Here is a 22,552-nt window from a genome sequence, read left to right as displayed (position 1 = left end):
AGCTGCTGCCGTCTTGCATGTCTTGCACGTCTTGCACGGTGTTTCCTTGGGTTCTGCCACTTCCGGGTTGCATCTCACTGTTCTCTGTCTTTACTGTTGTCGCAGCCCGGCAGTGGCACTGGTGGGAGATACTGCCTTAGTTCTAGCTCACCGCTCCTCAGCTAACAGCCTTCCCTCTCAGGACTGCGCAGAGGCTGGACTTTGCCACTGGCAACTTTCGCTGCCAGGCACAAATGAGTATGTAAGAGTCTAGGCTTAGTGAAGGATTGCCTCCAAGTGGAGCAGGACTGCCATACGGGGGAATTTGGAAGGTCTATGGAGGTTTTCTTGTACAGCAACAAGGGCAAAAGTGGCATTTAGTGGTCCACGGATGCTAGAAGCCTGCTTTTAAGGATTGTCCCTACCTGGAAAGCCATGGCACCATCCACTGGAAATTTATGAAAATGAAAACTGTGTTTGTAATTACCAGATACCAGAAACCAAATCTACCTTACTTTTAAGCAATCTAGTCTTCAGTGAAGCCAGGAAGAATGACATTTGTTTTGAACCTTTATATCAGTGGTTCTCAATTTTCCTAATGCTGGGACCCTTTAATACTGTTCCTCGTGTTGTAGTGACCTCCATTCATAACATTATAGTCACTGCTCCTTCATAACTAATTTTGTTACTATTATGAATTGTAATGTAAATACCTAATACACAGGAAATCTGATATGTGACCCCTGTAAAAGGGTTGTTCCCCTTCCCCCAAAGTCATTGTGGTTCACAGGTTGAGAGCCTCTGTTTTAAGCAGAGGGTCCACCCTTTGCAAAATGTCCTGACATTCACTGTCTTTGAGTCTGAGCCCTGGTCTGAATGCATTTTCATTTGTGGCTGAGTTTTGCTGATGGTGTGTGCCAGTGACAGACATCACATCATGGCCCGGGATTATATTACACTGGTGAATGGGTAGCCACATCGATAAGGATTTCACCTCGTACAAGATTTTAGTAAAAAAAGGGGAACTTACATGCAACAAAATCAAGATTCCTTCTGTCATTACAAGAACTCTCTGGGCGGTGGCTATAGTGCCTCTTCCCAGATTTTTAGCTGACAGGTTTCAGAGCCAAGATCACAGAATCCCTTCAAGGAGGCCCTTACCAACAAAACAGCACCTCACCAGCTGAACAGTGTTAACAGCCAGAGGATTCCCATGCTGGATAGAGCAAGGTGATGCTGGCTGTAGCAGGGCGGACCAGCTGGCAAGAGGTCGCTGCTCCACGCCTTGGAGTTTTAGATGCCAGTATTGGGCTGTGAGTCGTGATATGAGGCCAGGTTTGTACTGCATTTCCCTACTAAGGATTAATGGCTGATGACAATGCCAGCCCAGTGAGCAGAGTCTTGTCACGGCTTTTTGCTGAATGGGAAGGTACCAGAGCTTGAAACCTAATAACCCCACACTAGCCGATTTTCTGCAGTGTGCTTGTTTGTTTGAGCTAGTGATGGGAAACACTTGTCAACAGCATTGCCCTCCAGAGTCCCAATGAGCAGTTTTCCTCCATGAAAAATGCCTAAGCTCCTCTTGATACAGCCCAAACCTTACCAGCCTGGGCCAGGGTGCAGTGAGATCAGGAGGGAGGGCAGTGGGCAGGCTCTGTGAGTGAGAATGGGAAAGACAGTGGATCTAAGCCCCTGTAATATCATGCCTGGTTCTTATTAGGCGACAGTTGGCCATTACTGCTGCTGTGTTCACAAACTCAAGAAAATCTCAGGCGATTAAAAATTAAGCATCTTGTGTGAATTTAAGGTATATGGTATAGTTTGCCGACCTTTGGGTAGCGGGCAGAATGTATAGAGCACAGTTTAACCCTCCTGATTTAGGGCTGTTGGGTGAGCCTCTGCTGCTAAGCTGGGTAGCATGGAGTTGGGGCAGTACCCTAGAGTGTGGTCCAACGCATAATTGTAAACCTACTTAAGACAATATGAGAGTTTATTTAGTCTGTGCATGACAATGTCATTCTGCAAAGTCACTAGCTTGGACACATCTGTCATCTACTCTGCAGCACAGATCAAGGACTGAATGGTGGGCCTGGTTAGCAGTTGTTTCCTAGCTGGTGTTACTGTCTCCTGTAGAGAAACTAGCTTCTGTGCTACTGGATACTACAGTATCTCTAGCATCTGTGTCCTCCCAGTGGCTGCACGGTTGCTCCAATGTATCAGCATTTACAGAGCACCAAGGAAGCTGGTTAGCACCACAGGGACATTCAGGAAGAGGGCTGTTTACAAACCTGGTTGAAAGGAAGATGTAACTGCTGCAATGACCAGTGGTGAGGTCTCCCTCTTCTGGGGTCTTGCCTCTAGTACTCCTCCCAGAGGTGAGCAGCGTTTTGGAAACAGCAGACTGAATTGGGAACTCACACCCTGCCCAAGGATGTAACTTTGAGGAACTATATTCTTGCACCCATGAGTCCTATTTGTATTTCTCCATGCCTGTGTAAGGATTCTAGTCGAGGCAATTGTACCAGTCAAGCAGTTCCTCTGATGCCGACGACAGTATGTTAAAGTTCTTTATTGTCCCCAGGAAAGTCAAATGGCACCAGTTCCCTGAAGCGCCAGAAAGACCTGTGCTGCATGTTAGGGCTCTGAGTCCCCTGCCTGCCCCATCAGTGGCTTGTCTACTCTGGGATTCACCACCAAGCCCCCAGCCAGAAATTTATTTCATCGGGGCCAAATAGTACCATGGTTCTCAATGAAATCGTGCTAACAATAAACCTAATCTTTTCTGAGTGCCCAGTGTTTGGTTCTGACTTAATTCTTGTATGGGTCGTATTTAATCCCACAGCCCTAAAAGCTAAATCCCAGCACTGTACCATATTAACAGTTGAGAAGTCCAAACTATGCTTAGATTTGTACAACTGGGAAACAGTACCACTCCCCCCATCCCCCAGCCAGACTGGTTCAGTGGTGTCGTCGTGTTGTTCAGCTCATGTGAAAAGGCTGTGGTAGAGGTCAGTTTACTCCTTCCACCTTTACATATATACTGGGTAATGAAATCAGAGCATCAGGTTTTACTGTGACTTTACTAGATGAACCATTTCACTGGTTCCACGAAGCTTATTCCTAAGAATCTGCCAGGTTACAGAGATTTAGTAGATTAGTGACTACCATAAAGAATTTGGTTTTTCTTTTGAAAAATATTTATTATGTATACAGCATTCTGCCTGCACGTGTGCCTACAGGTCACAAAAGGACAGCAGACCTCGTAATAGATGGATATGAACCAGCATATGATTGCTGGGAATTGGACTCATGACTTCTGGAAGTGCAGTCATCTCTCCAGCTCCACAGATTCTTAAGCAAATACATATTTATAATTTAACAAAACCTGAGAAACCAGCTGTTCTAGGCACCCATTACCCACTTTAGATGTTAAAGTGACCAAGGTGTGGTCATAATCCGCACTGTATGGCTTCTAATTTGACCTTGAGATCTTTGTACTTGGAATGTCCTTAAACCAAACAGCCTCTGTCTAGGATGTCCTGTTAGCTTTCGCTGTGTAGCCCTGTGCAATGCAACAAGAACACAAACATAAAATACAGGGAAGAGAAGCAATTTATTATTTAAGGGTCTTTGAGTGCTGATGGGGGTGGGGCAGGGCGATAGTGGGTGGACACAGAATAAGGCTCAGCCATGGGGTCAGGAGCAAGAGGACCTGGGGCCATGCCTTTATTAAGGTCTCATGCATGCTCCTGGGCCTTCAGCTGGACTAAAGTGGAAAACATTCACAGGTCTTGGGCAATAACCATTGGGCTTGATGGTTACCAGCTGAAGGGTACATGTTGGCTTTGTAGTCAATGAGGTAAGGAACCAACCAAAAGAGGAGGGGGATATTTAAGGGGATGGAGTAAAGCTGGTATTCAAGCTAACAATGTCAGACTTAGAAATGGGTGCTGAGCCAGTACTTTTCTTCCTGCTGAGCATAGTTATGGGAAGCAGCCTGGCAGGGAACAAGCGGCTAGGTTTGGGGCAGCCTTTCGGGGTCTCTTGCCCAGGGAATCTGCTGTCTGCCTTACCTAGCTCAAAGGTATTGCGTGAAATACTAAAAAAGCCAATCCACGCTACCGCCAGCAAGGCCCCAGCGGTCAGGCTGGCCTGTTCTCAGCCCAGAAATCTCTCCACCAGGCTCGCTAAGCTCCTATGGGGCGCTGCCACGCACGCCCCATGCTTCCAAGTTCCTGTGGCTGGCTGGGATACCTTGCCTCCGTACCTTTCTCTGGAACGCAGCTGAGTCATCATGTGAAGGAAAACATCACACAATCTTAGTTTAGAATCAACAGGCAACATAATCGCTGGGTGCAGCAACTAGCATCCTAATGCTATTTTAAGTTATAAATCCCCCGGCGGATCCCCTACCTAAACCGGGGAGTTCTTGCTACCTACATCGTGACTCTATGCTCTCTCCTGTCCAAAAGGAAGTGTCTTTCTCCTGCCTCCCCTCTTCCGCTCTCCGACCCGGAAGTCCCAGTGATTGGTCCCTTGACATCTTTATTCATTAAGGTAAGGTTCTGCCACACAAAGGGACCATGAGCTTCAGGACTTTGCCAGAACTCTGGGAAGTCTGATATCAAACCCAACCCCCCACTCCCATCCTCAGCCCCAGCTTGCTGATTAGGTGCTTAAGCAAAATTCCCAGCGTGGCTATAAACAGGAACAAGTAGACCAGCATGAATTAGCTAGCCATTAGTCACATTAGAACGATCACACTTCTAGTAGCTAAAATTGTTTATGAACTCGTGCTGTCAGGATTACGGGGGGGGGGGGGGGGGGGGGCGCTCCTGGGAAAGCTGGAATCCTGTGTACTAAAATAACTTCCTAAGTGTTACTGAACTCCCGGCTGCCTTGACTGTTGTGAGAAAGTATTTTCTGATGAAGGCATGGTGTTCGGGAAGGCTGAAACCTGGGGACACACAGCAGGGTGTTGTAAAGTGGGGTACTATTCAAACTTTACTTCCAACCAATCTTTTTAGATGTGAAACAAAACAAAACAAACAACAACAACAAAAAAAACCCCACCATGATGAACAGGTTCCAGGTTCCACAGGCTGTTTGTAGAATCTGGGAACTTTTATTATTAATAACTCTCAGAGTGTGTGTGTCTGTGTGTCTGTGTGTCTGTGTGTGTGTCTGTGTACCCATACACATGCAATCTTGGATGCTGGTCCTCAGGGTTTCTTTACTGGCCTGGACCTCACTGGTCAGGCTAGACTGTCTGGCTAGCCAGTCTCTAAGGATCTGTGTGTGTCAGTCCCAGTGTTGAAACATAAGGGCACAACACTATACTCAGCTGTTTTTGTGAATTCGGGGGATCAAGCTCAGGCCCCACGCTTGCAGGGCAAGCACTTTTCTGACTGAGCCCTCTTCCTTAGTCTTCCTCTTTTTGTAAATGAAAACATATGCTGTGTTGCATGTACATTTTCTATAGACCAACAAGATATATTAAATATATAATATGTAATATATAATACACACATTATACATATATAATATCAGGCTGGAGAGAAGGCTCAGAGGTTGAGGAGCACTAGTGGCTCTCTTCCGGAGGACCCAGGTTTGACTCTTACACCCACACGGAGGCTCACAACCAGATGTAACTGCAATTCTAGGGGATCGGACACCCTCTCCTGACATCCACAGACACCAGGAATGAATGTGCTGCATAGACATACATCCAAGCAAAATACCCATATACATAAAATAATGATTTAAAAAAATTAAAAACTGGGAACTGAAAAGAAAAAACCCAACCCACGGATAAAGACACTTTCTTTTTACTTTTACTTAAAAAAAAAAAAAAAAAAAAAAAAAATCAAGAACGCAGCAAAAGCCCCTACAATGGATGAGTAGTATGCAAACCTGTGTGCAGGTTTATTTTCTGGTAGTCACCCCTTCTCCATGCCCTAGAGAAGAGTCAGGCGGAAAAGTAAGCTCAGACAGCCACACTGTTGATTCGTTTATTAGGAACTCGTCCTTTGCTTTCGAGGAAGCAACACTGTATGAGTGGATGTGGTTACACATTACTTAGAATGCCCTCAAAGCCGAAACCCTGTGGCAATAGTTACATATTCACTGACTGGAAGTAGTTATAGTGACAAGGTACAAAAAATAATAAGCATGCAGCCCTTTATTTAGTTTTGCAAAGTCTTTGCTTACAGATCCGTATGTTACATGGCTGTGTTATACAAATACAGTTATTTACAAAACCACCCTAACTGTGCAAACTTGTTGCTTTTTTAAAAATGTGTGGATAGTCCCATTTCTGCCCATCCCAATATAGACTCTTAAAGCATGCATAAAAATTAACTTTGGTGTGGGAAGACTACTCTATGTGCTGTCACATATAGTATTTTGATGTCTATTTATATTTGTATATTTACAAAAGTTCCTCAGTGTACAGAACCGTACAGAAGTGTACATTTTAAAATCCACAATGCAATGGTGTGGGTTACCAGGTCTAAAAAAAAAACATAAGAAGGGGTTGTTAGACAGTGCAAAGAAAATGGCTACAGAATACTCATATGTTTTGTCTTTTTTAAAAAAAAAAAAAGGAAGAAGAAAATGAAAAGAAAGCAAAGAAAAAGAAAATTAGCTGGCTTGTGCTAGCAAATTATACAAACTTTTGACGGCAGTGCAAGAGTCGCTGAATTTCTTTCTACGGGCTGTAGAAGCTCATTGGCTTAGAGTCTAGCACGCTACTTTCAAATGTACAGTGCTGTAGTATCAAAATGTTTTGGCAAAAAAGATCTTGAAAGGAACCATGAAGTTTTGACAAAAATAGAAATCTGTAATAAAGCTAAATAACACTAAAATAAAAGAAAATATCGTAATATATGCTTTACAATTTATATAGTCACGCTTGTGTATTTCTCTGTTTACCTCTAGTCTCCGTAATGAAAAATATTTTTATACAAAACATACTAAAATTCTGGCATCATACATGTCTTACATGCATAGTACAGTCAGCTTGTCTCACACATGTCTTCACACTCATCAGACTCTCTCTTTTTATAGCACATGCTTTCTTCATGTAATAGGTATCGAATCTAGACAGTAAACACTATGTAATTACAACAGCAACAGAGTAGAAAAAACAAGCTTTACTGCAACCTATCAATTCAGTGTTTAGAACATACTCTGCATGAAGCCTTGAACAATACAGCAATATGGTACATTCTCTTGTGAAAACAGTTGTTCCAGACTGCTAAAAATTAAAAACAAGAATATAATTCCACCTTGTACCTAAAAGGATCTGGCCTTTAAGACGTTTCCTTTGCTGTGGATGGGGTGGCTTTGCTTGAACTTCCATTCTGTGCTTTGTAGCTGGCGAGGCTAGGAGTATGGATGGTCCTGATGCCCCTGGCACCTTGGTTCAGGGAGGTGGGGGAGGCAGGGGAAGGAGGGGATGAGGACGAAGAGGAAGGAGGGGCAGCTCGGCCATTTTGAGTCTGCAGTGCGAACGAAAGGTGATGGCCTTTACCTGCATGAGGCGGGCTCTGAAACTTTAAGGAGCCATTAGAGACAGAAGGGATGAGAGAAGCAGAGTGAGCGGATCGTCCTGCTTGGGGGCTGAGAGGGGTAGAAGCAATTGATGGTTTAGTAGCAGGTGCATTGGGGAGGTTAGAGCTGTCCCCACTAGCAGAGGGCAGAGAACTGCTTTTCCCAGAGCTGGGAGAAAGGGCTGGAATCTTAGAAGCAGGTAAGGAGGGGGAAGTAGGTTTACAATCCCCACCAGCTCTCTTAGCACTTCCATTAGCCTGCAAACAAAGATGGCGGGAGACACTCTGTCAGAAAGCCAGCAACATGATCAACCCACAGGGCCTGGCAACGCAGCCCTTCTGAGCATCACTCAGTAAAAGAAAAACAACGTACAGTACGAGGCCTGAGCTAAGTTTTGTGCTTATCTGGACCAGGCTGAAACCACCCCATGCACATAGAAAGGAGGTACAAAAAAATGACACAAAGGAAGACGACACATCATTCATTCCATGGCCCTCCCCACTGCCAGCTGGCCATGCATGGGGATTGTCACTGGGGTGTGGAGTGTGAGTGTGGCAGAGTTAAGGAGACCGAATGCAATGCTGTCAACACAGATGTTAGTAGCGATGACTTAAGCAGTCATGAGCGACAGGCTGGTTTGTCTCTGTTTCCCAAGAGGATTTGATGACACACTACATTCACCAAAAAAGCCGCCACTGGCCCGGCACCATGTGTTAACAGTTAAAATCTGAAGTCACAAAGTAAAAGATGTTTTATTGTAAGCATGCAAGAGGGTGGTGAAAAGTTTAACACAGGTTCTTTTAGACTTTCTCCATGCCCCCAGATCCAGGATGTCTACACAAACGATCTCTCACAAAGAAAACACAGTATTTGGTAGAAACTAGGTCAGCGACTGGCTTCTTAATTGCAATAGTGTCCATCCAAAATTGGGTTTAAGGTAAAACTACCTGACGGTATTGGCGGGGATCCTGTAGTTTGGACTGCTTGCTGGCCTTATCCAGGGTTCCAGGTCTGGTTTTGGAAGTCATAGGGACTGGCATCCGGCTTGTCTGTGGGGTGGTGCTGGAGCCCTGTGGGAGAACCATTGAGAGGGGAGACAGAGAGAAGAAGGTAAGTGGATTGTTACTGAGATGGCCCTACTGTATGCAGAGAAGGTCAAGTGAGAAGCTAGTGCCCTACATGCAGGACAGACCCAGGAAACACCAACTGGGTTAATCAGAGGAATCAAACAGAATCAACAGCTCACTACCGATCAATTGGATTTTAATGTAAGTAACAACAGAACATGACTGACCCAGCTTCTTTATACTGACCCAACACCAATCAGCAACAGAGGCACAAACAGAATTGATTAGCTGTTAGACACCTAGTTGCCGTTGTTTATGGAAGGCGACGGAGAAGGGAGGAGAGACGGGTATATGACGAATAGACAAAAAAACAAACAAACAAAAAAACCAACCGCGAGCCACCTGAAGGGAAGCGATTAAATCACAAGACACCTTTTGCTACTGTGATTATGACAGGCTTAAGAAGCAACTGCATCTTTCCATTTTCCACAGACCAAAATACCTTACGTGACGCTGAAGATATGGACGTGGGGGGCTCTGGGGCAGGGGGTACTTCATCCAGAACTAGCAAGGACCGGGGAGAGACCTCTTGGGCTATGTGGGGCAAGCCTGCACCACAATCTCTGTTGGAAGAACATGGGGTATCAACTAGGGCCTTGGGGCTCATCTCACTGATTGTATTTTCAAGTTGCTTTATGGTCTGCTCCAGGCTGTCCAGTGTTCTGTAAGTATTTTTCCTAATTTCATCAGTCCTTGATGTTGGAAATGTGCCCTCATGGCTGAGCTGCTCTTGCCTCCTAGCCATGGTTTTGAGGGCATCTTCAGGCTGTGACCTGGTGATTTCAAACCGCTTGGCTTCTTTGTGCTGCTTCAGAGTACCGTCCTCTTCCTCCTCCTCATAGACAACCACCTGCAGAGTTTTCTTTCCTGTTTTGGTGCCTGTGCGGATTGCCTGTGTAAGAGCAGCAAGCTGCTTTTTAGGAAATTTGAACTTAAATCTTTTCTTGGGGCTTTCAAACTGGTCATCAGCCATGTCACACTTATTTCCTGAGTCTGGAGAATCAGCTGAGCTAAGCTTTCTCTGCTCGGTTTTATGAACTTCCTGCCCTCCTGGAGTCAGCGATTCTGCTGACCGGATGTGGGGCTGTGATTGTGTCTCTGCCTTTTGTCCCATCCTACCACTTCTCGAATCAACCTGCTCATGGGACATTTGGGATGAGGTCTGGACTCCAGGGTCTCCATTTTCATCCTCCTCCTCCTCCTCCTCTATCTTTTCCTCTGTCAGCATTCTCTCTAGCTCCTCATCACATTCCTCAAAGATAGTCGAGAGTCTTTTATATGCAGATCGGATGTCCATGGGTTCATCAAAAATGATGATAACTGGTTTCTTGTCCAGGCACACAACTGGCTCCTCCCCTTCATTTCCTTCTTGCTGAGAAGCTGTCTCTTTCCTTCCATCAATATTAACTGTCTGTACATCTTGTCCCTTTTGGCTCACTATGTCATGGACCTCCCCGCTGGACAGAACCTGGACAGCAGTTTTCGTGATCATAAAGGCGATGTTATCAGTGGCTGAGTGTTCCTCACTGGGAGAACTTGGAGTTGATTCTCCATCTTCATTCATATTCATATTAGTGTGCCTACCCACCTTGGATCTCAGGACAACTTGGCCATAATCTGTCATGAGAACATCTTGATCTCGTGTTTTGACATCATGAACGCTGAATTCTACTGATTGAGTTGGGGGAGAAATGTGACTCTTATCTGCATTTTCTTGTCCTTGTTGGCCTATCTCTTTTGTCTTTCCAAAATTCAACTTCTGATTGTCCGCGTCAGGAATAGCACACTGTCGTCCCGAGACCTTAGGCCCTTTGTTGATTTCACCTTCTAATGAGTTCAGGCCAGTGAAATTAAAACTGACCTTGGGCACAGTTTTCTGGGAATAATTTCTATTGTCTTTGAATAAGTTCTTAGTGGGTGTGGTATTTTCCTCTGTGAAGGTGTCAGCTCTACATTCTGATGTTCCTGAGGTGTCAGACATACTATCCACCGTGGCTCTTTCCCATTTGGGGGGGCCACTAGGTCTCAGAGCCCCTGCAGTAACCTGAGAGGCAAAGTGGAGAAAGGAAACCACACACATTAATCCAGAAAGGCTCTGCAAGAGTATGTAATTAAACTAAATGACACCAATTAGAACCCACATGTGGCAAACTCACCTTTTGAGATTCCACTTGGGGGCCATTTTCACATTCAACATCAGATTTTCGTACATCTTCATGGAAAAATTCCAAATTCTGGTAGAATAGTGTACGACATGTTACTCCACAAAACCACATGCCCCCCAAAACTGGACTATAACTATCATTTAATTATGTTTCCAAACATGCGGACGGTCCAAGCACATATGTCAGACACCAACCAGAAGCCTACAGCTCTTTGTTTACCTGGAGCTGCTCTGATATCCAGTCTCCAGAACTGCCCTGGTGTTTGCATAAGACAAAAGTCTTCATTAGCAGAATATTGCAAGTGCTTCAAGTTTTTTTGTGGGCGAGCAGGTAAGAGAATAAACGGAGCCATTAGCAACTCTCTTTTCAACACCTTACTGTCCCTGATCTTAGTAGAATCAAAGACTGGAACTTCAGGAAGCACACTAGAGGGTGAAGGGTGCTGGGCAGTAGGGGCAGGGGGAGGCAGAGACTTGGATTCTGATACACATCTGCCTCTTAACTATGTGGCTTTAGACAAGTCTTTTCTTTCTCATCTCTATACCTCAGGCTTTGAACTTGGTTTGCCTACAAATTTAGGAACAAGAGCAGATTTTGAAAATGTCCCTTTTAATTCTTTTACTGAAATCAGCCCACAAGGAGTTCTGTTTGAGTTGTCATACTCTGGGATAAAAAGCATTTTTCTTCTGTGCTCCAGTGACAGATTGAAAATATCTTTGCAGGTTTCTCAACATGTCCAAATAACCTTCAAATTGGTAATGAATGACCTTAATGATCACACCTAAATTCGTAGTGATAACGCTCCATAGTTTGCAGCCCTGCAGTCCTCAACAACAGGGATATGGCATGACAAATGTGTCACGGGGTGACCCTGTGTGCGTGATCTTAGAGTGTACACACACCCACCAGATATCTAGGCTGCCATTTGGTGTGGCCTCAGGATGCTCTTGACAGACTCAACAAGCTAGCAGACACAGCTGCTGCCTGTGTAGCACAGCCTACTGCATTACAGTGGGCTTTTGGTTTTCACAGAACTCTAAGGCTCTGATGAAAGTAAAGAAAGTGACATAAACCAGTGACAGCTTTGATTATCCATATTCCATCAGACAGAGTAGACAACTGTGCTCCCTTGATGCATGAGCGGCAAAGTAGACCTGTTTAGACCACCACACATCACTTCAGCACAACTGTGTGATGCAGATGATTGACACCAGTTAGGATCTTACTGCGTCACCACTGTAGATGTGGTCCATTGCTCACCAAGACATTATGCTGCACGGTGCATGAGTATAATCTAAAAACAAAGCAAGCAACTGAAGCCATGAGGGTGGCCATGATGCCACAGGCTGGGTTTATCCTCTGCATTTTTATGATGCAGCTTTTATTCTCTATATTTTAAGGTGTCAAGATGTTTATGGGGGTCTCACTAAGATTTAAGATTGAAGGACCAAACAGCAGTGAGGATCCAGGTAATCAGAACACTTTATCCAAGGGCACAGTGTTCTAGCCTGGTGTATGAGTAACTTCAGACCTGCACATCCCTAATACGAGGGTACCTCCTTCTCCCAAGGTGCTGCTGACCCTTCTAGCTGCAGAACACCAAGAGGAGGTGCTGTCTGTCACAAGGAGAAATACAATCCTAATGAAGGCTGTTTGGTTAAAGCAATGACAAGATCACAAAGCACAGTAACCCAGGCTGTGCCAAGGTTAACCCTGTTGCCCTGGTGTAAGAGTGGAAGGAACAGTCACACACATTCAAGTAATAACACAGAAACAACAAAGTCAATATCAACCACATGGAACTCCATTAATCACAAGGTACAATGCGCACTCGCCGCCAGTCACCGCCTGTTAGCTCGTCTGTTCCCCACGAGGCTCCCCCAAATAGGGGCTGCTGCAACAGAATGTAAGTTCTGTGGAATTCGAAATTCAGATTATAAAGCAATGAATGAAGCACACAAGGGACTTTTAAGAAGGATGTTAAATGAGGATCCAGCCCAAGGTTTCAATTCCAAACTGGGGTTAGTATATATCACTAGAACCCAAGTAAAAGTTAACTCTTTGATTCCCAGGAAGGATTGGACATGTCTAAACTCAAGTACCCTGCCAGGCCCATTTACTGGGGGCCAGGGGAGCTAAGGGTGGGGAATGGGGCTGGCATCTGAGCTGGTTGGTCAGGCCACACCATTATCCACTGTTAAATAGTGCCAGTCTTACTTGCATATTTAAATACAATTTAGCGGCAGAACTACTCCAGCAGAAAGTAAGTGAAATCCAGTTTAGATTTCACAGGGACATTTTTTTTTTTTTTTAAATCACTGAGCTAGACAAAGGGAATAAATGCATTAAATCAAGCACATGAAATTCATGGATATTTAATCACAACTGCCCTGGAAATTGACAGTGATTTCTTAGTCATGGATGGCCACATGAAAGACAACCAAGCCCCTTTAACATCTGCTTAAGACCCCATGATGTGGATTACATCAATGGTCAGGGAAGCTTGCTCCATGTACATGGGTAATAAGTCGAAATCAGAGACACAGTCACATGAAAACTGTAGATGTGAAGTGCCAGGCTGGAGCTTCATAAGGGTAGGAGGAAAATCCACAGAAATGTTTACGTTATGGAAGAGCAGATGAATAGGCCGTAGAGGTTAATAATGACAACACTGGGGGATAAGTCTGATAGTTGTGGTTATTATGAAGTGCTACATCTACTGGGTTTAATGATCTAGAATGACTACCTACCCTACAGACCAACCTACTGTTGAACACTCAACAAAGACCCATAGCAACTTGCTTCCAGTCAGTGCTATTGACAGTGTGAACTTCAAACTGTGAGACAAGAGTCCCTCGCAACATCAAAGCCAACTCAAAAGTCTACAGTGAGACATTGATCATCACAGAAAACCCTTGGGAAGTAAGACTTCCCGGTCAGTGTTCTAGAATGGTCTAAATATGGCATACCAGGCCCTGCTAGGGGCCTTCCACAAATTAGTAATAATAAGGCTATATAAGAAAATTTCACATACTGAACAAGCAATGTATTTCTGGGCTACTTTATGGGTTTAGTTTTCTGCGTGAGACAGCTTTGTATATCACTGTCTAATAACTTCCCTGTGCATAAAGATCCTCTGCCTGCTGAGAGTTTCATTTGTGTACTGGGGGCAGGTTACTTCACACTAGGCTCTGTGATGCTGTGGGCCAGAGTAAGCAGGTCCCCTGAAGGCTGTGTTAGGTTTGCCCTCTGCAGTCTGACTCATCTACCTCACTGAGCTTGCCTAGGTAACAGCTAAGGAATCAATTGGGAGTATTTGTTAGGCCACCTTGAAGTTTTTTTTTTTTTTTTACTAATATTGTTTGTCTTTATTTAAAATAAATGAGTACCCCTCAAGTCTGAAATGTAAGTTTCTAGTGGGAAATATTTGGACCGAAGTAGGTTAAACTCTTTGTCCTTAATTAAGGTAAGATGGCTCTGAATTCCCAAACCCCAAATGCTCTAGACCCAGCTTCACACAGAAGCTCGAATGATGATGCAAACAGTTTTCTCCTTGGTGTGTAGGCTCTGCTACACAGCCCAGCCGCCTCTCTGACAGAGTCATGAGTAAATTATTTTAGCATTAAAACTAGACATACTATTTTGGAAGATAGACTCACAAAAATGGCAGTAATTTGCAGGGATCCTGGTTTGCATACTTCAGTGTGTATCCAGGTACATTTCTGTGCTTCCAGACTTTCATGAGATGTTGAAAATAAGAAATAGTTGTATTTACTTAGTTGCTATTTCTGGCTTTCTGTTTGCTTGTTTTTGCTTTTAATGCGTTGGTCTAGAAACTTTAGAAAGGTATGCCTTCTTTATCTGGAAAGCTGCTGTCTTGCTTTTGCATATGCTACTGTGTGCCGCTCACAGGGACATAGCGCTCACTCTGAAAAGCTGAGTCAGGTATTTCTAATCTCACTCTAAGCCTGCATCTCCATTAGCTTAAGAAGAAAAGGGAGAGAATAAAAGAGAAAGGCCAGAGGTCAAGTGCAAGAATGCCAGCCATGTTAGTAGCAGAGCAGGGGTGGGGGCGGGGCTGTCTCACTGTGTGGTAAATGTATAGCTACCACAGGTTACCTTCTTCTCCTTGGGTGGGGCTGTGGCGCCTGGCCTACTGTCTTTAAGGTGGCTGTCAGCTCGGGACTGCTCAGCATGACTGTTTGGATTTACATCCATAAAGGAACACTTCTGGAATGCCTAAGGGATTAAAATACTGAGGTTAACAGGGATTCAGCTGTACGAAGCAGAAAAGAGTCAGGAGTCCAGAGACACAGGGTCCCCAGCCCTGGACTGACATACAGACTCCTGCTAGGAGACAGCATCCTGAGATCCTGTATCCCACAGTGCCTCAAGCTGGCCCCTGGCTGAGCTCTAAACAAAAGATTCCTTATAAAGATGAAATGGACAGAGTCCTTAAAAACTATTAATACCCTCAGGATGAACGTGCGGTTCCATGACAGGCACATGCTTAGCAGGTGTGAAATTCTGGCCTTAATCCCTTGACCTTTTCATGTTGGGAAATAGACATACAAATTAAGATGAAAAGACATCTTTATGTTCTTCATTTCTTATTGGCTTTATTGAAATTATGTGCAGGAAGAAAACTCACAAGATGTTTTAAACGTCAAAAGAACTAATGTACACCTGTTCATTCTCTCAGTCACAGTCACAGATCTCAGCCTGCTCTGTTGTTCATTTACAAGCAACTGATGCTCTTTAGCACCACATGGTCCTGAATGGCCACGGAGCTGTTGAGCTCTGGACTTAACTGTGGGGCTAGCAGCTGCATCAGGTGGATGGGGTCAGGGAGACTCATTCTTAGACGAAGAGTAGAAGTATGGGTTCTGTCTACCAGCTGATGGGGCTGGGGACGCCCGGAGAGTCTGCTGACACTGATAATGGAGGGCACTTGGTCACTCCAATGCTCGTGGGCACCAACAGTCTTCAAGGGTATGCAGCAAGCAGCCAACACCACCAACCACAAGTGCTTCCCGGTCTCCCTCAAGAGAATTAGTAAGTAATCTCTGGGCCGTAGAGCATTTCCCCAGACAAATGCTCCAGTAACTCTAATGCGCAGTTAGTATTAACAAGCCCTCATTGAAATGAATGATCTTAAATAATTGTCTAATAGTCTCTTTATGTCAAATGTTGATATCTGGAAACAACTCAGTGGGCAGAAAGAATCTGTGACTTTGCAAAGTGGACATTACAGTATTTTCCTAACATCTGAACATAGCTGACAACAGGGTCCCTCCTCTACTCTTAATGGTTGTCCCTCTGTTTGGTCATCTTTGCCCTTCCTGCTGTCTATGCCTTACAAAGTCAATCCTGGCTTTTTCTAGGTATGTTTGGCCTGCCCACTGAGACCAAGCCGTGTTTTTTGACTGTTAGATGTTGGATTCCCCAGCCTGGAGTTTCTTTTGATACTTGTTCACCTGAACACAGGACACTGTTTCATGAAAACTACCCTAAAAGGGGACTGCTGGACCCCCAGAGCAGTCTTTCCCAGAGCAGGAATGTCAGTGAAGTTGGAGAATTTTAATTGCTATTATAAATAGCCACTAATCGCAGAGCAAGAAGCCAGATACCAGGTACTCTACTCCTTGGAGAGGGATTGTCTCACAGTAGGCATTGAAGACATAAGACTCTGAATGCAAAAGAGGTCATCTCAAATGGTAGCTAGAAGCATCTATGACGAATGCATGGTTTCCATTGGAGTGCTAAGATGGGAACATCCCCAAGTCTAATGGTTACTAACTATAAATCAGTTTTTTTAATCAATACGTTTTTGACCATTTTAAGAACCTGTGGAGTCTGCTTAGTGAAGTGTTTGATCCAGGACAATCTGTGAGTTCTGTGGAGTATTCAAAGGGTTTACCTAACTCAATGGAACACCCAGAAGTCTTACTTTCCTCATAAAATGCAAGAAGCTCAATTGTGGCAACTATTACCATGGATACCATAAAAACCAGAGAAGACCCAGTGTCACAAAATTGACATAGTTTAATGTTTTCTCCATATCATGTGAAGGATTAGATTTACTGGGCTGTACCATACTACATGGACAATGGTGAAAAGACAGGGTGTTTTGGGGTCCCACAAAGGGTGCAGTCTCTGAGAAGCAAAAATGTTCCATAAAATGTATGAGTCAAAAAAATCCAGAGTTTGGTCTAGGAATTATGTATGGATCTAATGCAGTGAGTTCTCAGGATACAATGTAGGGCAGAGTCACATTCATGACAGGAATGTGGGATGAGCTTGGGTATATACCCTGCAATCCATACTCAGTCCTAGCAGAGAGCTGTGTCACTAAATATTAAAAAAACGTAATAAAATAGTCTCTAATAGGCTCAGGAGAATGAGAGAGAGAGAGAGAGAGAGAGAGAGAGAGAGAGAGAGAGAGAGAGAGAAAGAAGAGAGAGATCATCTTCTAACTACCCAGAGCTAGGGAGGTTTGGAAATGATTTTCTTTGTAAACTTTATGAAATTGTTTTAAAATGGTCACTATTCACACATTTTCTGGGTGCCCAGAGAGTTCATTAGTTCTCATCATGGTACACGGAAGCCAGGATTAAAAGACAAAACTAACAAAGGCTAGCTCCAGTGCCCTTCACTAGCTCTTAACAAACCTGTGGGATCCATGGCCAGAGAGGCCCAGATGAGAAAGCAAAGAGCCAGTGGCCAGGAGGCACCTCAGCTACGCACCTGGAGTTCTGCCATGATTTTGTCTCCTTCTTCTTCCTCCTCCTCCTCTTCCTTGGAGGAAGAAGCAGGGATTGATGGTGGCGATGGGGCCCAGGCTGAGGCAGGCTCCTCTGGGGGACATTTTGTGGCTCTAGTCTGTGGGGTTGGCCCAGAGTCTTCACTGCTCACCTACAGGGAATTTGAACCACAGATATTGGTGTCAGACCCTTAGGTCAAACCACATGGCTTCTCCATGTCTCTGGCTTTGGCTCTTCTAGCCAAAAAACTTTATTTCCCTGCATTTGGTTTGAGTTTGTTTGCATAAGTTGTCACGATGGTAAATTGTTTGAAGAATTATATATGTATAATTATAAATCCCCCATATTTACAAAGGGCCTTCCTCTCATTGCATTTCCAACTGGAAATTGTATGTTTTCATTTAACACAAGAGACAAGACCTTCCAAATTAAGTGTAAGCTAAGCTCACTTAACACCTCTTTATATAAACACCTACTACTATGTCTGCTGATCTGTTATACTCCCACCCCCACTTCAGTCTAATGATGTCCCACTAAGGAAAGTAGTCTTTCACATTGTCACATTAAATGTCACACAAGGCCAGGCTAGTCTAATAGCACTGGCCGACATTCTCTTCTCAGGTAATTTCTGGGCATCTGGGTGAGTTGAATTTCTACCGTTTGTTTGTTTGTTTGTTTGTTTGTTTTGTAATGTTTGGATGGATAGAACTGTCTTCATTCAGAGACCATTTTGCCAGGACTCAACCCATCAGACCTTAGACATGCTCTCCTTCCTGCCAGTGTAGACTACATCGCCAGACCTCGTGGTGGTAAGTCCTGAGCCAGGAAGGTAGCTTCTCCGAGGGGGTGGGGGCGGAGGAGGGGGTGACTTTCCCCCTAGCTTTTCCAATTCCTGCTCTGAATTTGGAGAATCTTCTGGAAAAAGAATAAACCACTTCAAAGACAGTCTCACAATACATCTAATGTATACAAACACAATACAATTTGACTTACAAACTCTATTCTCACCATAGGTCATTGATTAAGGGGACGACAAACTGAACTCAACTCCCAGAAAGCCCTGCATACATGACCTACCTTTCACAGACTCAGTTTTCTCATCTCTTACAAACTACATACAACATACTACAACAACAGACTTTCCTCTGGGGAGTTCTGGGGTTAAATTACTTATATACAGCCATTGGCCTATTGTGAACGCAGTGTAAACGATTAGATTTGTTATTACATTTCTTGATATATAAAAACTAAGGGGCACTGGAAAAGTGAAAGAATTGGGAAACTAAAAGCTCCAAACCTTTCCTGAGGCTTCCAAAGACTTGAATCTCAGCCCGGAACAGTATTATCAGTAAAAATTTATGTAGCTATAAGGACAGACTCTAGTGAAAGAGGCTCAAGGGGATAGGTAGAGAGGAAATGGGGACAAAGAACAAAGACACATGTAGGAGTGGTTCTGATGCTAAGGTCTTGTTCCCTAATTGGTTCTTGATCTCTCAGTAAAGAAGCCATGGGCCAATTGCTGGGTGAAAAGAATAGGTGGACTTCCAGGTCCCTGGAGGCAAGCAGACAGATACAAGAGAGGAGAATTCACCATGCTTCTGATGGAGAAAAGTTGACCAACCATGTGCTATTTTGTACAGAGTGGCCTCACAGGCTGTTCCTAGAGACAGGTAGTCGTGGGTGTCTAGCAGGAACTAGAGCACTAAAGTTATTGAACAACTAAAGTTTAGGGCATGTGGGAAGTTCAGAGATAAGAATATTGATAAGGGCACACTTTTCCAGGCGGGAGATAGTAGCACCCAGCAATTGTGCCAAGAAGGCAAGTTGAAAATGAACAATGTGTATGTCTCTTATCTGTGGGTTCAAGGGAAGCTGGGTGGGGGCTGGTATTGTGGCCCATTCCCAAAGCTTACGCAGGGTAGCAAAGTTACACACAACAGATACATAATAAGTGGGGCTCTGGGGAGAAGGCCATGGTGGATGGCTAAAAAAGATGCCTGGCTGGCAATAGGAGACAGCATGAGGTAAATAAGAGAATTAGAAATTGGAGTTAACAGCAAAGTTAGGGGATCTAGGTATCTCTCAGCTCTGCCTCATGTGCAGGAAAAAAACCATTTCTCACTAATTCAAAGTTTAATCCAACAGCCTGCCTTTCTTCTATCAGAGAGCCACAGGCTCACCAAATCCAAACCCACAAACCAGCTTCTGGAGTTTTCTCTTGCTTCTCTTCTAAGGACTTGGCCTGACTTTCCCAGGGTACATTTTGCTTTTCTGGGAAACTGAGACTTGTTTGGAGGAGATTCTTCAGTTTCCTCTTCATGTTGTAATGAAGATCTGAGTAAGGCACTGGCTGTGAAGAGCAAGTGGGTCTCCCCAAAAGGGTGTGGCTTCAAGGCTGCCTATGATGCAGATGGATCCTGCACAACAGGGAGGGCTACCTTGGCTTTGAGCGTCCATCCAGGGATGGGTGGATTGTGAAGGCTGGCAGCAGAGGCTTGTCTTCTCCCTTTAGCCTCTTTCTTGGCTTGACCCTGACCTGGTCCCTGAACCTAGTTTTAGTAGACATTCTTGCTGTTGGCTTAGCAAGGATCTCTCCACCCCAGAGACTTCTCTCTCATTTATGGTAATACTCTTGAATGAATCTTCCCTTGCTATTTTAAAGAATTATCTACTGAATGGTTTTTATTTAACAATGACTGAGGATTCGATGGTCAAAAAGTATTTCATATTTACCCATCCTTCTCACTGTCTATATAGTTTACCAATACACCCACTAGAATTTTATAAGACCGTGTATAGACATTTGCTTCACTAGTAAAAATACATAAAAACAATGACATTTGTCACACACACACACACACACACACACACACACACACACACACACACACACAGTGACAGAAACCAGCATTAAAGCTACAGGTGACTGCTACATATTCTGGGTGGCCTGTACAACAGTGACCTATTTCTAAGAATGTATTTTTTTAAAAGGAGGAAAAAGCAATGTCCTGAATAAAAACAATTCATGCTGGTGACTAAATAATTTATGCAGGAAGTTTTTAATTTAAGGGAGAAAAGTGAAAATAAGACAGTTTCCCAAAAACGTGTGCTCTATTTGTGTTTCGTAAATAAGGCACAATGATGGGAATGATATGAAACACTGACAGATTGAGAAAAGGTTAGTAACAGGGAAGGCAGTTATATAAGGAAGAAATATGATGAGCTGGCTCAGAATTCTCTCCAGGGACTCAAGGAGAAAAGCCAGCTTTTAGAGGACTAACTAGCCCTCCAGTGTCTTGATTTCTTCAGGAAATTTATTTTGTAAAGAGATTGTAGTGTGTGCGCGCGTGCGTGCATGTGTGTGTGCGTGTGTGTGTGTGTGATCTATGGCCTGCACATGGAGGTCAGAAGACAACTCGGAGGAGCTGGGTCTTCTCTTCTATTACATTGGCTCTGGGGATGAAGTTGGGCAAGCGACTTTATCTACTGAGCCGTGGAGATCCATGAGAAAGTAAGACATGGTTTTATTGTCCCACAGGAGATTCTGTGGTGATGTGGTGATGGACTCTGAATTGAGGACAGTGAGCATGCCTGCAAGGCCTGCTGTGAGTTGGCCCTTACCTGACAGCTCCAGCTTATCCATCACTGCATCTCCCTTCGGCACTGGGCTGGAAGCTGGGGGCATCTCCAGGTTTGGAATTGACTTCATGATATTGGCCTGAGCTTCTTCCAGGAGCTTCTCAAACTCTTTCCCATTATAGTGTTCCAGGTTTTGCCTTTTTTCTTCCCATTTCCTTTCTGCCTTCTGAAAAAACAAACAATAATTGTAGATAGCTTAAAAACTGGAGAGAAAATTTAGGTGAGAGATTTCACACCGAAATGCTGAAAGGGTGTATCACAATGTGTCATGAGGCAATGCCGTTGTCCTTCTGAGGCTGCCTGTTACCTCATTTCTACCACATTGCCCAGGTGACACTCATCCACAGGGAAGCTATCTCAGAAGCTCAAACCTGCCCCTGGAGGCTGCTCAGCCTTTCCACACACTTCAGCCAGTGCTAAACTAGAATGGGTATGGATATTGCTTTTTGAATGTGTTTTCTACTACAAAACTTCATTTTCTAAATTCAGCTTTCATTGCAAAAGGAGTGTTTAAAAAACAGAAACACAAACCCACTCACTCACTGAGAACCAGAGTCAAAATCTGTTTTACAACACACTCAAGTACAGAAATACCGTATTAATATGTACAATCTTGTGTTTTTATACATCAGTTGCAAAAATAAATTGAAGTTAAGAAAAATCCTTTGTTTCAATTCTAATTCTGCTCCAGACTTAATATATGACCACCGGGTCATCCTTTCTTACTTACAAAATGGGAGGCATTATGTGCTTAAGACCATTTATAGTCAAGTTTCATGATAAAGATGCATGCAAGTATTTTAAAACACCTTTATATTATTAAAAGCATATTATCCTGTCATTTTTGCAGAAATCTGAATTTCACTCCATGAGTAGTGTTTACTCATGATGTAAGACTACTGGAAACACCGTGTCCTAGTAGATCTTGTGGGCCAGTGAGATGGGGCAGTTGCTCAGGGTTTACATCATATAGGCAGAAGCCCCCTTCCACCACAAGTCTCCTGTGTTTTTCTCCCTAGCACTGACCCCCTGGCATGTATTTGGTGAGCCATAAACAGGTGAGCCTGGCTCACTGGTGACCCAGAACCTGAGGGACAGTGCGGATCAGTGAATGAATAAAACATACCCAATTGGTCAATGGCCTGGGGATAAGGTGGGTCCTAGGCATCTTCAGAGAGAAGTCCTAAGTTGATATTTATGATATTGAATATTGGATTCAATATATGGAAATTGAATTCCATATTGATAATTATGCCCATCAGGTTCATTAGTAGATTTTTAAAAAATAAAAATGTTGTCACACTGACATCCTTTAAGTAAGGGA

The 22,552-nt window shown here is 43.9% G+C and overlaps 1 protein-coding gene across 20 annotated transcripts in view; it reads right to left on the bottom strand.

The window, feature by feature from the left end:
- Positions 1–5,976: 5,976 nt before the first annotated feature.
- Positions 5,977–22,552, bottom strand: part of Kiaa1217 (KIAA1217 ortholog) — an 805,390-nt gene continuing 788,814 nt past the window's right edge. For 10 of the 20 annotated variants that reach the window (XM_076939581.1, XM_034509827.2, XM_076939577.1 and 7 more), the window contains 8 exons: positions 21,211–21,394; positions 18,344–18,504; positions 17,573–17,740; positions 14,945–15,064; positions 10,817–10,894; positions 9,103–10,704; positions 8,481–8,603; positions 5,977–7,790 (listed from right to left, as the gene is read on the bottom strand). In XM_076939581.1, coding sequence (XP_076795696.1) covers positions 7,293–7,790; positions 8,481–8,603; positions 9,103–10,704; positions 10,817–10,894; positions 14,945–15,064; positions 17,573–17,740; positions 18,344–18,504; positions 21,211–21,394 — 2,934 coding nt within the window. In that variant the 3' untranslated portion in view covers positions 5,977–7,292. Of the gene's footprint in view, positions 7,791–8,266; positions 8,604–9,102; positions 10,705–10,816; positions 10,895–14,944; positions 15,065–17,572; positions 17,741–18,343; positions 18,505–21,210; positions 21,395–22,552 lie in introns of those variants that run through there. The other 10 variants (XM_076939586.1, XM_076939588.1, XM_034509832.2 and 7 more) reach the window with 6 other exon arrangements.

The sequence above is a fragment of the Arvicanthis niloticus genome, chromosome 8 (assembly GCF_011762505.2).
Source record: "Arvicanthis niloticus isolate mArvNil1 chromosome 8, mArvNil1.pat.X, whole genome shotgun sequence".
NCBI classification, from domain to species: Eukaryota; Metazoa; Chordata; class Mammalia; order Rodentia; family Muridae; genus Arvicanthis; species Arvicanthis niloticus.
The sequence above is the reverse complement of the archived record's forward strand: the minus strand, read 5'-3'. Positions and strand labels throughout refer to the sequence as shown.